The 18637-nt window shown below is 35.6% G+C and overlaps 1 protein-coding gene across 9 annotated transcripts in view; it reads right to left on the bottom strand.

The window, feature by feature from the left end:
- Positions 1–18637, bottom strand: part of TRPM3 (transient receptor potential cation channel subfamily M member 3) — a 512305-nt gene that overhangs the window by 179025 nt on the left and 314643 nt on the right. For 7 of the 9 annotated variants that reach the window (XM_011371276.2, XM_011371290.2, XM_023537349.1 and 4 more), the window contains one exon: positions 10938–11112. In XM_011371276.2, coding sequence (XP_011369578.1) covers positions 10938–11112 — 175 coding nt within the window. Of the gene's footprint in view, positions 1–10933; positions 11113–18637 lie in introns of those variants that run through there. The other 2 variants (XM_023537352.1, XM_023537353.1) reach the window with 1 other exon arrangement.

The raw sequence follows: 18637 nt of genomic DNA, 5'->3' as shown, positions 1-18637 counted from the left end.
ACACTTTATACCTTACAATGTGATCACTCCACTAATTTTAGTAATTATCTGTCATCATGCAAACTTATCACAATATTAATGACTATATTGTCCTTCATCTTTTCTACCCATTCCCCTCAGCCCCCTCCTCTCTGATAACTATCCATCTGGTCTGTTTCTGTCTGTTTTTGTCTTGTTTTGTACTGAAGATCAACTTCAGATACAAATAGCCTTTATCAGGTAAACCCATAAGAAATGGTACCTCTGATCTTGCTTCAGTATCTAGCCTAGAGAAGTTGTTCACCTGGGTTTTTCCTGAGTGTTTCCTTCCAGAAATGTGAGGTAGTTAGAACGATCTTAGAGAAGTTTATAATTGGGCCGATTGCATACACCTTGATGGTGCGATTTATTCAATAAAATTTCATTTACCGCTACCCATAGGGCAAACATGACTTATTTTTGTTCACTTTCTTTGGCTTTACTTTTTAAAAAAAATTTATTCTAGAATCCTGAGCCAGATGTGGTAAAACAGAAGGTACAGATACACATACAAAAGGAAACAGAAGGTGGGTGGTACGGTAAGGCTGAGGGTGATAAGAAAGGCACTTAGTATCTATGAGAGAAGCTTTGTGCTTCTCTCACATGACATTTCATAAAGACAAAGTAACCTAAGAAAATCCTAACTAGAATGTAATTCCATGGATGCAGGGACTGTATTTTATATTACTTCTGTGTTCTCTTCTCTCAGGGATCACCCGGGTGCTGAACACAGAGGCTTTTTCACTACCTCCTTCCCGTGATTTCTCTCGCCCGTCTCTTTTTCCCAACAGCATATCACCTTCTAAAATATTACATGTGCTTACATATTATGTTCCTTTCTTATTATTTATCTAACCCTGTCAAAATGTAAGCTCCATAACAGTGGGAATTTTTGTCTATTGATTCATGGGTGTGTTTTTGCCAGTGCCTAGAACAGTGCCTGGAACACAGTAGGCATTCAAAAAACATTGGTCAAATGACTGGATACATAATGTTGGCTGGATGAAAGAATATGATCAAAAAGTAAAGAGAACAATGGAAATCTGTCAGGCACTCAAGGGTTCCCAGTTTTGTGGAACCCAATTGCAGAAATGCTAGAGCTGTGCAATCCTATACAGTAGCCATTGGTCATGTGGCAATTCAGACTTCAATTTGTTACAATTAAGCAAAAATAAAATTCAATTCCTTAGTCACTCTAGCCACAATGCAAGTGCTCAGTGCTTATCTGATTGGAGAGCAGAGATATAGAATATTTCCATCATCACAGAAATGTCTATTTGAGAGTACTGCTCTTGAGGCAGACAGAGCTGCCAAACTCTTCACATAAGACAGAGACTAACAGGACATTTAGGTGAAAAATCTTGAACAGTGTCTCTGTGATTTCTCTTCTTTCCTTTGCCTTTGGTTATGAATGTGCCCAAGAGTAGAGATTGAATTGTTGCCAAAGGGTACAGGGGCTGCCACATGGTCAGGTAGCTTTTCTGCTGCCAAAATTGTATGGAAAACATATCCTCAGAGTTCATTCCAAATAAAATCTCACCAACGACTATTGTACGGAGCCAGGCAAACAGAACAGTCAGGCTTTTTGTTTGTTTTTTAGGCCCCGCATAAAAGATAGAATCAGAGCTGACTGAGATGTGTAGGCTCCTTGGGCACGCAAAAACTGGCACCTCTTCCACTGATATGCTTAAAAAGTTAGTTCAACATTTATTCAGAGGAGAAGTCCTTTAGACAAATAAGTTTCTTATTTTTCCCTTGGCGTCATAATTCAATGTGATATTTGATGATTGCATGGTAGTGATACATGGGGCTATCTATAAGATTTTGTCTTCTTTCTAAAGTAAGAGTAGACATCCATGGCACACTGATTGTAAATTTCTTTCTTTGCTTCATTATTAATCTCTCACAGTAATCTTTCCTCTGAGCCCAGATGTAGCCTCAGAATCATTCTTAACTCATCATTCCAGGAAGCCAGTTGGTTATTATTGACACTCAGGATTAAAACTATTTGTCATCTCTGCACTAGAGGTAATAAAATCTCAAATACACTATGAAATGGTGAAAACCAAGGAGATCATAGGGTTAAAGAACTCAAAAATTTAGGTCTGTCTCCAAGACACTAAACTGGGGCTCACATAAATTTAGAGGAACTGATTCATGACTGTTTACTCAAGATCTTCAGAGGTCACCACTCAAGGGGTCGACACTTGATTTGCATTGATTATTCCCAGAGAGCACAATAAATGTGTGTATCAACTCTAGGATAGCTGTCTAACAATTAGGACAATAAAGAAAAGACAATTGAAACTGAATGGAGACTTTTCTAGACAACAGCAGTCCAGATTGGAGTTGACTTTGGAGTGCCACTTTAATGCATCTTTAGTGTTTCTCTGGTTGAAGAGGCTTCTAATAGCAGGTGGTCACTACTGAATTTAGTTTTCATAAATCCTGTGGTTCATGATCAACATCTGAGAATTGCATGGGGAATCTGAAGAAAAACTCATTAGGTGCATTGCAACATTATTATTCATGATACCACTGGGTGAAATGTTAATCCACTATATTTCTAGCAGCTGCAGGTTCTAATGTCAGCCAGGTTGATTCAGAATTCATTTCCTCTAATGTAGAGGAATTAAATACCAGAACATTTTATTACCTGTGATTCGCTTAGATATGTTTTAAATGTATCTGTGCATTTTAAAGCCCTCACTGTTTCTTCTCATGAGAAAGAGATTATGTCACAGAACTTCAGACAAAAACCTCCTTGAAACTAAGTGGGTAAAGAAACATATATGCTGCACTGAAAATTTCAAAGTTGCTAAAAGAGCACATCTTAAAAGTTCTCATTACAAGAAAAAAAATTTTTTGAAACTATGTAAGGTGATGGATGTTACTAGACTTATGGTGATCATTTCTCAATGTATACAAATATTGAATTGCTATGTTGTACACCTGGAACTAATATAATGTTATATATCAAATAAACCTAAATTAAAAAAACTAACAATAAGAAAAAACAGAAATGTACATCTACATCTCATGCTAAGTCAGAGAAGCCTATGGAAGTGCTTTCTGTTTGGAGAGCAGTGGGGAGGGCAGTTGGTTGCATGATCAGGTGAATGAATGGTCATTGAGATGGCTCTAGAGAGTCTGGGGCCAGAATGCAAAGAATCTAGAGTCCAAGCTAAGGAATGTGGAGTAACCCATAGATTAATGGTCTTCAACTGGGTTCTACAATGAAGCTCCCGGAATTTTGAGAAGGAACTCCAGAGCTGCTCCTCAGAGCTTCCTTAGTGGGTGAGAGCCAGGCAGAGAGAGGTAGGATCTAGGCCAGTTGTTCTCAAAGTATGGTCTCTGGACCAACAGCATCAGCATCTCCTGGGTACTTTCTTAAGATGCAAATAACCTGCCCCAATCAGATTTACCAAACTAGAAAATCTGAGATGAGTCCCAGCAATTTGATAATAAGCTCTCAATTTTTAAATTAATATTGAGAATCGGTGGTCTAGGCCTTCCACTCCAGCTTCAACAGAATAAACCTTTGTCTTGTCTGTTTTAGATACTGCATTTCTACCTGAGATTTCATTTGAGAAGAGGTCTGGGGGGTTTAAAAAAGTGAAAATCAATACTATAGGCAAGTGGGAGATTGGGACTCTTAAATAGCTGTTCACTGCAGTTGTAAAGTCAAAGTGAGGTAGGACCTAATGCTGGACTTACCGACTCTAATGACTGTCCATGGCCTCTCAAGTAGCAGATACCCACTGTTCATAACCACTAGCACCAGTTCACTTTTAAATACCTTTGCTTTTCTCATAGTCTTTTTTTCTTTCATTTTTCAAATTGGTCATCTATTTTAAACTAGTCAGAAAATCATGTTCAAATGAAATGGGAAAATGAACTGCATGCCCTTAAGAAATCCGTGTAGATAAAAATACGAACAGAGAAGTCTACCAGTCCTGTCAAAATGAGTATTTTTGTGGTATAGCTATCTTTTCAGAGTTAGAATTTTCATATCTGACAGATGTTTGGAAGCAAGAACAACTGTGATAAAGAAAAAAAATTAGGTGATTCATGCTAAATAAACTTTTCAAGTCAACTGAGTTTCAAAGACAACAGTTGGCAGAGGTTACAAAGGGCTTGTGGTAACAATGCAATGACTTGTGTGAGGAGAATGCACATGAGGGATAGAAAGTAAAGAAACTATTTTTGGAAACACTAGATGAGTATAAAGAGAAACTAATGTTTATAAATTTTAAAAGAGCTTCTGAAAGTGGTTATTACACTTCAGCATGCCTGAGAATCACCTGGGGTTTTGGTTTCAAATACATTTTCCTGCACCCCAGCCCAGGCACACCGAATCAGTATAGTTAGGGGGAATTTGTGTCTCCTGAGACTTTCAGGTGATTCTCAGGCATGCTGAAGTGTAATAACCACATACTTATTTTGAAAATTTTCTATATAACAAGCAGCCAAAAATTAGCTAAGAAAATCTCTGAGAAACATAACTGATACCTTCGAAATCTTCACTTGGTCTTGATGGGCTAGAAGTGGTTCCCTAAAAAGGATTTCTTTGTCATAATAGATTACCCAGCTCTATGTTTTTCTGATGTTTGTTATTTATGTTCAAGGCCACATTTTCCCTACTTGGAGTTGAGCAATTCTAAAGTAAATTTAACCAATGTAGAGAACTGAATGGTTGGTTTGGATGAATAAAAATTTTCCCTCACTAGTCCTTTCCCCCATGAACTCTAGATATATTTTTTTTAAGGTTAATGTTTCATTCTCCTCATGTTGACAAACACGAAGGGATCAAATAACAAACTATAAGACAAAAGTGTTCATTTTACGTTGCACTTTCCCAAATAAATGTAGCTACTCTAGCTTTGTGGAACTTGGATACAATGACAGAGGTATCTATATAATTACACTTTTATGTGTTCCACAGAGGGAAAAATCTCTACATGAAACTTTCACCATCTACTCTCTGTCTTCTTTGAAATCAGTTAGTAACATTTAATTGAAAATTACTTGTTATTATATTAGTTCAAATAGGATTATAAATCTTGAGGAAAGGGATACTTTGTGCCTAAAACAGGCATTCAAAAAGTACCTGGTGATTGATTGATTTGAAAAGTCTCATTGGTCTTATCTTTTTCACTTAAATTTTAAATACACACTCACTTGTGTATGTATAAATATAGACATTGATGTATGTATTTAATCATATATAATTAAATTAAATTTTACCAGATTAATTTATTGATTAAATTTATTTACCTTGAATTTGAATATATATAGTTCAATTTAATAATATACATACACACAAACACACACCACCACACAAATACACATCACCACACAAACACCAACATACTATTCATAGAACTTGTCCTTTTACCAACTTTCCTTCAATCCTATTCAGATTGATTCTTTTTTCTGTGTTGAGTTTTATAAGAAAGAGTAAAATATTAGCTTTTTCTCATTTATGCTGACCCTCAGTTTAGATCTAGTTTTTGATGGAAAAGGGAAGGAGGAGAAATAGAGTCATGATATGGTCATTTTGTAGATAATTAACATACTGATTCCATTGAATGGATTCTCATGAGGAATGCTACACTCAAGTGCTTTGTCCTCTGTGCTTCTGTAACACTTTATACGTTTATCATAGCGCATCTGACCTTCTGGTTATCTGTATTCATGTCTATGTTTTAATCTCCATTATAAAGTCCCTGACAGGGCATGTCTTGCTCATTCTCTAATAGTTCCATGCATATAGTAATCACTCAATAAATGTTAACTTGGAAAATAGTTTACCAAAAAACCTCCCAAACAACAAATTCTTATAAATAAAGACACCAGTATCCTTTGTCTGTACAAGATGTTTCCAACTTTCCTTACTTCCTTCTGAGAAAGTTAAAAAACAGAATCAAGTTTTGACATTCCTTCTTATAGAAAATTCTAGAAAAGAGGCAGCTAAGATGAAATTGACAACAACTAAAATAGACACTTGAAGTCTGCATACTTGATTTTTGTTTCCTTCTTTCTCACTTGACATTCCAATTATGTCTAAATCATGCTGGAACATAAACCATCGCTATCAATTACTTTCTTTTAGCAGATCTTATAGAGACAAATGATAGGGCTGTGATATCCTTCGGCTTTAGATGGAAATCTTTTGAGCAGCAGAAGAAGACATTAGTGACCACTGCATAGAATGATATGCCCTAGGGAATACAGACTACACCTGAGTTTCTAAAATGCTTAGTTTTCTGGTGACTCTCTCCTGTTTTTGGTTATTTTGATATGTATTTGGAGATAACCGAACATTTTTCATATCTTTGCTAGAATATAGTTTTATAATTTGAAGCCATGCAATATATTTTTCCTTTTTCATCTTTACTTTACATTCCATTTATGCCTTTAACTAAGCTAACCCCAAAATGTACGGACCCTTATTAAGCTCCCTTTAAACATGAAAATCAGATTTTTATTTGGAATATATTATCTATCCTCCTGTCCTCAAGAGTAAGCCAGTACTCATATTTTCTTCAAAATATCTAATACAGATTATACTGTCACTAAGAATGTGAACAACTAAAACTTAATTATCCCATCCACTAAAAGGAAGGATCATTATGTAATATAATAGAGTTGCTGAGTATTGCTACCACAACAATCATATTACAAGATATAAATATGTTGAATTAACAATTGTACATGTCAAATTTACACAATATTATATGTCAAATATATTTAATTAAATGAAAAAAGTCTTTTGGTATTTGCTTCACTGATAACTTTCCAGAAGGTGTGAACAGACTACTTAAAAGCTCTAAGGCATTCTGCTACTGCAATTTCTACTTCTTGCCCTAGGGTGGTTAAAAAGGTAAATCCAGATGATTATTTTGGGACAAACATGCCAAAATTAACATAACCATCAGTAATAAAATTTAGATGAATAAGGGGCATCATCTCAGAATACCCATTCATTCAAATGCCCTTTTATCTGTGCAATACTTGCTCACCGGCTGATAAACGAGAGACAAGACCACATTTCTTTGCAATCTGAGACTTAGGTTGACAATGATCAGGCAAAGTAATCTCTGACTTCTATTTCAGGCACCTGGACCCTGAGAGGTCTTCCTGACTACGGGCATCTTGCTTAGTCAGACACAGCATAAAGTGACATCCTACTGTTTAAAAATTTAGGTAATTGAATCTAATGCTACTTAGGTAGCATTAATCTATCTGTGTTTGCAGTGTTTAGTTATTTATGATTCAGAAATAAAATTTGATAATGTTTCTAAAGCAATGAAATTAGCCAGGGAAAGTGACTTGTGACTCATTTTAATCTATGAAAGATGAGAAATAGAAAATCCAGTACAACAATAAAAGAGAAGGAGAATTGGACCATTTCTTTCAGGTAGTATATGCCACAGAGCAGAGATATGGGAAAAAAGACAAAAATAAGAATTTAATTGTAACTGTCTCCTAGTTTATCCAAACCTCTTTATGTTATGATAAAGTTGTGTGTTTTTCTACCTCAAATAATCTCATCTACAAAAGTTAATTAGTTTTGCCAATTATAATTTGCTTCTAAAGCTATTCCCTTTCAAATTCATACTCTTGGAAGATGGTTAAAACCAGGGAATTTAAAGGCAAGATATCAAGTCCACAAAGGTTAAAATAGAGGTGTGACTATTTTACTCACTCCTTTAAAATTGTAAAATGACAAGCTACATAGCTGAATGTACATATTTCTAGTCCTTGGGCCTATACTATTTAACAACCTGTAAGTAAACTTTAAAAATTTTAATCATATTTAAATTACCAAAGTAACTAAAAAGTAAAATCAGTTATTTCAAATCCTAATTCAAGTTTTATAAACAGGGTAAGTATGTTCCTACAGTCAATTTTATACATACAATCATACACACTTATTTGTATAGATTTGTTTATATAAAAAAATTATGCATTTATATTTATTTGTAGTGAAGCATGTCCCAACTCTGTTGGACTTTGTTGAAAATCAAAGACAAAATCCTTCCCGGTGATTCAAGTGTTGGTGAGTTAATTCTTTTTTATTTTTTCCCTAAAGAAAGCACACAATTGCCAAACAATATTCTTTGAAATAATTTTTTAAATTAGCTGCACATGTGTGGCTAGACAATTTCATTTCAAGCTAAATTAATCCGATTAATTCTGGCAGTTATTCAGACAGAATACAGAAATATTCTGAATTCATTTTATCGTGATAAATTTATAATTCTTTTCCTGGAGTAGCAAGAAGGTACTTTTAACCATAACACTACACACACACACACACACACACACACACACACACACACACACACACAAATACAAATCTTCTCTTTAAGCTTCTATTTTCTTAATAACCATTTCTAAATCTTTCTTTACAATAAAGTTTTAATTTTTAATAATTCTTAATATATAAAATCATATTTTAATTCATTATCTCCACACTAGTTATGTGCATGACTTCACATTCTTCGATAATCAGTCATGGTCCATATGTTTGTATAGATCCCATATAGATGTGCTTTTGCATATTTTGGCCTTAGAATAATTAGAACTAAAGTTAAACTTTAGTTTTAAAATTAAAGCTAGCAATTAAAGTTAAAGGGACATGGGATTTCTGACTTAATTTTCAGGTTGGAGCATAATGGTCTGGGTGGTGGAAAGAGAAGAATCTACATGAGGTAGGGTTGATCAACACGGACATTGGTTTACAACCAGGAATGTACTGATTTTTATCTTTTTAAAATACACAGAATAATTTTAAAAATTAAGAAACTGTAATGCAAAGAGGAAGCTGAAAGCAACTTAAGTGCATTTACATATTTAAAAGACATTACCATTGAAATACTACTATATGAGAAACAGTAAGGCACATGCCACGAAACACATTTCAATGATTTTTTATAATACCCTTGAAAGATTCCTGACCTGGGATGGTGGGCTGTGTGACCTTGACAAAGCACTTAATTTCTCTGTGCATCTATCTCACAGGTTAAATAACACAGAGTCTCACCTAGCTCTAAAATGTACAATTCCTCTATTATTAAAACAGAATTAGGAAGGGCACTTACTAAAGATTTTAATAGTTTCAAGGTACACAACTCAAGATAATGAAAAAAAAAAAATAGCCAGTAGGTATAGACTTTCATTGTGCATACACCTAGAAACCTGAAATGCTGAGATGAGCACCTTACTCTTTCATTAGTTTTCTTAAAAGAAAACATGCATTCTGAATGCAAACTTGTATCTGCTTTATTGGAATACAGTAAAATAATTATAAGCACTAGGAAGCAAAAAAGTAAGCCAAAGATGAAAACTTTATTCTTTAGTTACTTCAGAAAAAGGAATAAATTACTGTGTTGAAATCAATGAGAATTCTGGCTAGATTTTTAATAAAAGCAAAGCATAGTTAAGGATCTTGAACTTTGGTTTGTAATGAACGTGGAGGCATTTGGGCAAATGTCCTCTTTTTTATCTCCTTAGGTATAAAAGGACCAACATTTACCATCAATGAAGAAGATAAAAGTAATTTAATTAAATTTGCCAGTAAGCAAACTTCAACATTGTGCTTACAAATATTAGCTTAAAAAAAAAAAAAATCAAAAGCTTTAACAGAGCCTAAAATCACTGCTAGTGTTTGCAGTGTTAAGCTAGAGGCCCTATGCTTTTCATTACTCCTCCTTTCACATATGTAGGTTTAAGCACTTAGGAAGAAAGTGTGCTGACTCAATGGCTCACCTGCAGAGCTGGACTGCTGGCAAAGACAGAGAAAGAACGGGAGGGAAGAGATGGCATGGAGCTGCCAGGCTGAATCTCTTTATTTCAAGGCAGGCTGAGTGAAAGAGGTGGAAGGGGAAGTTTCCCGAAGTAGGCGAGCTCACCTGTCACTTTTATCATAATTACAAGCTTGTCTACTTATTGGCCTTACGACGAGTTCTTTGTGGGTAGGAATAGTATGTCATTCTTCTTCACATCTCAGTGCATGGCAGACAGTAAACATGCTCGAAATTTATAAAAGGGATAAATAAAAGACCCCCATTTCCATTGGGGCTCCCTTTTCCTACTAGTTTCATGTGTTAGGAGAACTGATTATGTTAGGAAGTTCCTTATTTAAAACTCAATGTCTCCCTTGAGTTTTCCTCCTTAAATTCACTCACACCTTGAAATGAATTACCTTGACCTAATAATCTGTGAGTGTCTGGATTTCTCAGTGCAGTACGTGGGGCCTCTGATTGGAGGGGAGGGCTATGAAGGAAAGTTCTTTACGGGGATGAGGGCTTTGGACTATTGAAAGTAGCACGGTGGGGGTTCGAAAGAAAATGAGGGGTTCGAGAGGAATTTATATAGGGCCAGAGTGATGGCCTTTACAGAGATTCCACTTGCCAAGATAATTTAGAGGGATCTGACAGCAGAGGCTGCCAATCGTTTTTGTAAAATTTAGCGTTTGTTAACACATAGCAGCTTGGTGATGCTGGTGTTTGGTGGCCAAGCCTGGAAGCTCTATATCCCAGCTTCTCCCAAGTTACTATTCTTCACTGTACAGTCCAGATTAGCTGTGCTTCGTGTGTTAAAACTTAATACCTGCTTCATCTTATTGGGAGGAGGAAAAGAGTGAAGGAGAAATAAAGAAAAGAAAGGAGACCATGTCCTACGGCCCTTCTCTTCCCCATGTCCTCTCTTTTTTTTTTTTTTTTTTTTATCATCAGTGTGGTCTAGTGTGGCTTTCATGAAATTTTCTACTTCATAGGACATATAGACTATGTTCCCTTGTTCTTCCCCACCATGTTCCCATGCCAAATGTCTTAGTCAACTAATACGATCTCTTCCAAGTTTGGAACACAGGCTCATAGCTTTCCTATTCAGCCTGGCAAATTACCTACCCGCCTTCTTCTGAATATTTATGCCCAAATGCCAGGATGTCAGACGCCCGTCCACTCCCATCACAGACAACAACCGGCACGGGAGGGGTGTCTCGAAGGTACTCCAAGACAATTGAGATCACATTGGGTCCTCCTTCCACTATGAGCGCCACCACTGGAACGCCTTGACCGATTCCTGCATTAAAAAAGAAAAGAAAAAGAAAAAGAAAAGAAAAGAACACAAAGCCAGCAAACCAAAGAAACAAAAAAGAGAAACAAAAAGCATAAACTAAAATTACTGAGCACAGGGGGAGGTAACAACATATGAGGGAATAAAATACTAAGTGAAAATTTACAGAAAATCCTTTAGCAGAATGTTCCCACTAGAGAGTCTATTTGATTTTGCCCTCTCCCAACAATTTCCAGGATGCTGGGTCAGTTAGGACACTGATTACCATACTTCACAGGAAAGAACATAGGAGGAGGAGGAGAGAAGGAAATTGATTAGTAAATGAAGCACTGGGCTGGCAGCCAAAAGAATGAAAATAAAGGTAATCTTAAGCAAGTCTCACATGTACCTAATGGTTCAGTTTCTTAAATGAAAAATGAGAAGTTAAAAAATTGCCACCTTTCTGGAGTCGTCACAGTGGTAAGAAAATGGTTCTTTAATAAAAAGATTTTAATTCTTTAATCAAAGTCAGTTGGGAGTATATTTTGACTTGTTGAATCAACAATTGGCTAAATTATGGGTATATTTCTGATTATAAATGATCAGATTGATTATTGATTCTTAACAGCTAATAGTCATAATAAGGTACCAGGAGGCATAGCATCTGCCATCCACTAATATTGCATCCTTCACTACTGAGCAAGGTGCCAGGCACATGATGGCTGGTCAGTAAATATTTGTTAAATTGAGCTGCATTCCGAGGTTTCACAGAGCTTTCCTAAAGTATTTATGCTGAGCTATAAGACATTGCTGTTTTCAAGGAACAATTGCTCAAACATCAGCACTTATATATGGTTCAACCTAACATCTTAAAGAGACATGATGAGAAATTCATTTTTAAGTATCATCTCAAGTATCATCATTGTTCATTGAATAACTTCCTTTTGCTCAATTTGGTATCACACTGTATACTCTCACTCTACCTTCTCAGAATAGTAAACGAATTGAACAGTACCGTAAAAATGAAATAGTTTTGGAGGATACAAAGCAGTTACTTTAAAAAGAGAAGTAATCAGGATTCTACACCATTTCTATAGATATGAACTAAAAATAGATCTTAGTCACCTCAGTTCTCCCTCTTTTCCCCTTCCACTATGGTTTTATCTTATATCAAGAAACTGCTTCCTTGTAAGAAATAAGAGTTTGGGGCTTGGTTTCTTGCTCCACTAATAGGAGATTTTATTTGACTTGTGTGACCTGTTTTACTTCTAAAGTATAAGTGCATCAGTCTCTGAGGGCCTTCTCTCTTCTAAGTCAGTGTTTTTCATGGCCTGATACACATCTTAAAGGAGTGGTTCAAAATGCCAGTTATACAAAAATGGCTGTTGTTTTAAATCTACATTTTAAAAATATAAGAACAGGACAATTATTGATCAAGGCAGGATGCCAAGATTTCTTTTTGTTCCCTAGAGGGAATTGGGAGAGAGAGAAAGAGAGATGACTCATGGTCCCATCAGAGTTTTCCATGCATAGAGAAGTTTGGGAATAACTCCTTCATACTTAAGAAGGAAGTGAAAGGTCATGCTGCTGCCCTTTGACACAGAAGCCCTTAGTGACTCACACAAAAGTTCTCTTTAAAGCTCTGTCTGGGTGTCTATGAAGAAGAAAGACCCTTTTCCCATTGCTGCTGATTATGAGGATTAAGTAAATTCCTGTTGAAAGGCACTTTGAAGATTAATGGCTAATTTGAAATGTTAGTACAGAACTCTTCTTTTAGAGGAGAATTTGCTGACAAAAAATACTCATCTCTATGTAGGTATGTATTTTAATGTACCTTGGAAAAGAGTCTCTTTTCCAATGTTTAAAGTTATTTTATGAGGTATTTCTCAAAGTACTATACTATTTAATTTTCCCTATTGTTTTGTTTTAGTACATGTTCCCATATTGTTTCATATCAAGGAACAATGTGCTATGTCTGATACGTTATACTAAATATTTAGTTATACCAAGTATTTAGATATATTTAGACTTATTCCAGGGTCTTCCAAGAGAGGGCTTTGCCAGATCCTGACTCTTGAGCACTGATTCTGTTAGTGGGATTTTTATTCCAATTCACAGACCAACTATGATCCACTCAGTGTTCTCATGAAGGGAGAAGTCCTAGAACAGACCTTCTGGAATGTTCTAGTGATCTAGAGTCTACCAAAAATAGGCAAGATAGCTAGAAAACAATCTTCTCTTTGAGAGGATACATAGGTGCAAAAGATTAATTTTCACAGGATGATTTGAGAGAAATAAACTGTCAGTTTTTTTTACTGCCAATGTATTTCTCAAGGAATCAAATTGTTATAACCTCTAGGAATACAGAAGCATTTTAGAAAATCAGATTCCTTATATTTGGAATGAGGCTGTCATCAATTAAAATGATGAAAAACTATATTAATTTGTATATATGTATATATATCAGTGGTAAAAATTGGATGGAGCAAAGCATCACAATATCATATACTTTTTAATAAATATTGAATACATCTAATGTATCGATGTCTCCAAACTCTCCCATTTCCTTCAGTGATAATACATGGAACTTTGTTCTGGACAGAATAAAAGTGTATAAGAGCCTAAAACAGAAGCATTTTAAAAAATTTCTTAGTTATGTGTGGTGGAGAATCAGGTTATTTCCCAAAATACCTGCTTTGTATAAATAAACTTGCTAGTATATGGCAACATTAAGTCTTTTAGTCAGGACACACACACACACACACACACACACACACACACACACACGCATGCACACACACACACACACACATTGCCTTTGTTTCTGAGAAAAGAAATAATATCAAATAATTAGTAATGACCTAAAGCAATGGTTCCTAGCTTTTTTTTTTTTTTAGAAGCAAGGAAATTTGAATACTTTCATAAATCTAATGAAAGCTAGTGATCATTTCTCCAGAAAAATAATAACTGCACATATGGACAAGCACAAATATATTTTTATAGAGTTTCAATGGGTTAATGGATCCTCGAAGCCTATCCACGAAAAACTTGCTAATGAACCCTGACAAAACCCCAGCTTAAATTAAGCACATAGATATATGTGCAAAGAGCATCAGTTTGTGTTCTTTTATGAAGCTCGCTGAGACCTCTGAGACAAGTTCCAGAATGTTTTAACAAAAGTCTATGCTTAGGGAAACTATATCATGTTATTGCTACCTGGTTATATTGATTGGCTAAACTCTCCATGGTGAAGCACATCTGTAGGATATCTCCCTCCCTTCATTCCTCTCTCTCTCTTCCCTGGTGTTTATTTGTTTCTTCTGTTAACACTTCCTATTCTAAATTATATTTTCAACATGGAATATTTTTTAAAAATCTGTTTAACATATTTCACTGGACTTGTGAGCTCTGGAATTATGATTCATAATGATTTAAAAGTTCATGTGGAAAATTCATATGCTTTGAAATTATATACACAGTGAGACTTTATCAACATATTTTATGTTGCACAACTTAAAATTTGCACAATTAAATTTTGCATAAAATTAAAAAGCATTGAACACATTCCCTTCACCCAATTTCTTACATGAATAGACTGGTCTTTGATTCAATGGTGGACTCTACCAACAGAACATTGGGCACTATCTCCTGTATTTGAACTAAAAATGGGGCCATAAGACTCAGTAACCCCCTCAGAACTTGCATTTTTCAAACAGAACCTTACACAAACTCAGAGGACATTAGCAATTACTGTAGTGATGGGAAAAGTGGTAGTCAAGCTGTTTGTCTCATTTTAATGGACACCAATTAACTATCTATTTAAAAAATAATGTCCTAAGTTTGCATAAGACCACACTTTTCACAAACAGTTTCAGATTTAGATTCTTTGAGACCTTAAATTTTAGTACATCTCTTCTATGGTTTGGAAATTACGGGATGGATTTATGAAAACTTCATAAAACTAGTAATTTGTTGTGTTTAATTGAGAACATTCAAAACTATTCTTGTTTACTCAGTTTAAGGTTTTCTTATAATTAGGAAGATTAGGAAGATTCCCAGCACATGAATATTCAGGTACAATTGTAGTTTATTATTGTACAGAAAGAGAATATTTTAATATGCTGTATTTTGCAAAAAAAGAAAGAAAGAAAAGAAAAGAAAAGAAATGAAAAAACATGATTGAAAATCTTTGAGCTTCTAAGGGACAGAGGGGCCCAAGAAAATATCTAAGGATGACAGAAGAAAAAAATGCATCTCGTTTTAACTAGAATATCTCTTCAGTCTTCTCTGGAAGCAGATGTTTTGAATATTGTCTTCATGTTTTGGAGGTAGGATACATTATCTATTTAAGACCGCAGAACCATAACTAAAATATGTCTGACTTTACTTGGAGATGGGTAATAAACCCAAACATCTTTAAGTGAATCCTGATGATGTACCCAATTGGAGAATGCCAAACCCAGTGCAAAACAATTATGTGGGTCTTTATTACTACACATTTTTTGCCACTATAATTATACACCTAAATCGATGCTTAGGAAAGCATTTGGAAATACAAAGTACCGCACACACTATTAAGCAAAATAAAAACACAATGAGATGCTTCACTTTTAGATACTTATGGTTCTCTAGTGGGAAAGAAATTCCTTGAAAAATGGCTAGGGTCTTTCCGTGAGGTTGAGACTTCTAAAGCATAAATTTCTAACCTACTTTAGGATTAGGCAGAAGTAACAATAATGCGAATCTCTTAAATATCTTTTCCTGTCATCACCAATCCCTTTAGCAGCTCCCTTATTGGTATTCAACTTAATGGACCCCCTCTGTATACAACCTTTCCATATTTAAAGCTAATATCAATATTCCAGGATATCTTGGCATTTAAAGTCTCAGCACATGTGGAGATATGAGGTTGTCAGGACACTGAAGATACAAAATTTGGATTAATAGGAATGTCTCAGACAGTGATAAAAGATGGAAAATGATGTTGCTTGCATAGCACTTCTTATTCTGGGCACTGAGAATATAAAATCTATTGAATTAATATGGTAAATCCTATTTTTTTGTTTGTTTTCAATATTGTCAAACTAATCTATGTTGTGAATTATCATTGCTGTAGGTATTTCCATAGAAATCCTATACCAGCCTCCACCAGCTAGATTTCACTTTAGGCATTGTGTCCTTGCTTTGCTTTTCTGCCTAGCAATCAGAGGCCAAAGGACAGAACTAGAGGAGCGGATAAGTAGATTGAATGGGAAATCTTAGAGGTCAGGAAAGGAGGTCACTGTGACATGTGGACTGGAAACACCCACCATGTCCTCCCAGTCAATATTCCCCTATCAGAGAATTGAGAACTGACTGTCCATGGCACAGAAGGGCAGGCTTACTTAGCTTCTTTCAATGTTGGCTTGATTCCAGACCTGTAGGGGACCAGTTTGCCTTTCTGAAATGAGTGGAGCCCCTGGGCTGGAGGTGAGTAACTGGGAGGGCCTGAGTGAGCATTGCATTTATTGAGTAAAGCCTCTATTAGTGGTGACTTTGATGAGACTCTGTGAGGGTAAATAAACAAGTAAAGAAACCTGATCAAGAGGGAGTCAAATGGTGTATGTGTGTGTGTGTGTGTGTGTGTGTGTGTGAGAGAGAGAGAGAGAGAGAGAGAGAGAGAGAGAGAGAGAGAGAATGAGAGAGAGAGAGAGAGAGACAGAGACAGAGACAGAGACAGAGACAGAGAGAGAGAGAGAGATTGGGTTGGAGTGACTTTTTAGTCTAAGTTATAGTCACTTGGCTGTAGTTTCTGCATAGAGTCCTCTATAGACCAGAGGTAGATAATCTTTTTCTGTAAAGGGTTACATACTTAATATTGTCAGTTTGACCCTTTGTAGGACTATGGGTCAAATTGAGAACATTGTGCAGCTACTTGTATCACAAGAGAGAAAATAAATTTACACTGAATTTTTATGGATGAATTTCAAAATTTGATTGGATACAATTTTTTTGTACTACAGGTACACTAATGAGAAACAGGGAATTTATATGGAGGTTGAAATTTGAATTTCATATAGTTTTCATATGTCATAAAATATTCCTTTATTTCCAAACACTTAAAAATGAAAAATATATTCTTCGTCCGTAAGTCATATGAAAACAGGGTGGGCCATAGTTTGCTAGCCTCCCTATAGATATGTTTCTGTCTCCTTATCAAAAATGCCCCTTTACCTATTTTGATTGAGTTTCTGTTTATTACTACCAAATATTCTCCTCCCTAGTTTCATCTTACTCTACAGAAGCCTTCACTTGTCCTTACCTTCCCTAAAAGTCTTCATGTGCTCTTTCTTTAGGATGAAGACCCTGGCAGGGAGAAAGGCCTTGGGGGCTCTTTGTATAAAAGGAATTTTGGATAGCAATTTTTTTTTTGAAGTAGGTCTTTAAAAGGTAATATTCAAGTTGAAATTGGGCATAAAACTACTACCTGTGCAGGTATCAGGCTTCCTTTTGAAGCATAGCTGATGCTTGTGGGGGAAGCCTGGGTACTAGTCATGATAAGCAGCTCTGCATTCCTCACTTAAAGAAAGCTCTGCTTTCCTCACCTAACAACAGAAGGGGTTTTGATCCATTCTTTGGAGAGCTAGAAGCCCAAGGGCAGAGAGAGTAATCACTCCTCTTTGATTATCTCTAGTTTCTAGAGAGCAGCATCATCTTCCACAGATAAACTAGGTCAAGACACTTGTCTGCTCCCTCTCTGTCACTGTGGGACCCAGGACAAGGGTTTTGCCTTGATTGCACTGGGCTTGCTGGTCGCGCTTCTTCACACAATACCACTACCGTCTCTACCCTTCGCCCTGGAAGGCTTAAACTGTCTCACTCTCTCACACTGAGGCTTTTTCTTAGACTGTGGGCTGCTGGAACTGGGCTGAATCTGTCCTGTCCTTGTTTTCAGACTCTGATTCTCAGTCCCATGATTGCCCCTATGTTCTTTTGTTTGCTGGCTTCCTGTTGACTCCCACTTTCCCTCTCAGTATGGGTCACTAGTCTATTTTACCTTCCTGTTACTATAAACTTTGGCAACATGGCTAGACTTCACAAAATTCATAATATATTATTTGGAACCATGCATATCCTAGTAGGGCAGAAATACATCTTGATATAAATTGGTATACCAAAAATATGTTTTGGCATTCTACATAGTATCTAACATACACAGTTGGTTCATAAATCATAGGGTTATTCTGAGTAATAAAGAAGTTATTATTTATAAAGCACGTAGAACAGAACCTGGCACTTAATAAGAACAATATGGTTAAACAAACGTGAATATAAAGATTCTTATATTTATTAAGCCTATAAAATATTTCTACTTTAAATGTATAAATGATTCATAAAGATGAAAGCAAAATAAATGCATTTAATATGTTTAAACCAAAAGGATTCTCTGACAAATAAATAATTTGAAACGTGCTTTTCCAAAGTTTAAATACTCTTTCATGCAGACCAATAATATGTTTAGGAAGCCCAATTTCTTTATGTAGTACCCAAAAGACTAAAACTTTGTTTTGGG

The sequence above is a fragment of the Pteropus vampyrus genome, unplaced genomic scaffold, assembly GCF_000151845.1.
Source record: "Pteropus vampyrus isolate Shadow unplaced genomic scaffold, Pvam_2.0 Scaffold186, whole genome shotgun sequence".
NCBI classification, from domain to species: Eukaryota; Metazoa; Chordata; class Mammalia; order Chiroptera; family Pteropodidae; genus Pteropus; species Pteropus vampyrus.
This window is presented reverse-complemented; position numbering and strand designations above follow the sequence as displayed.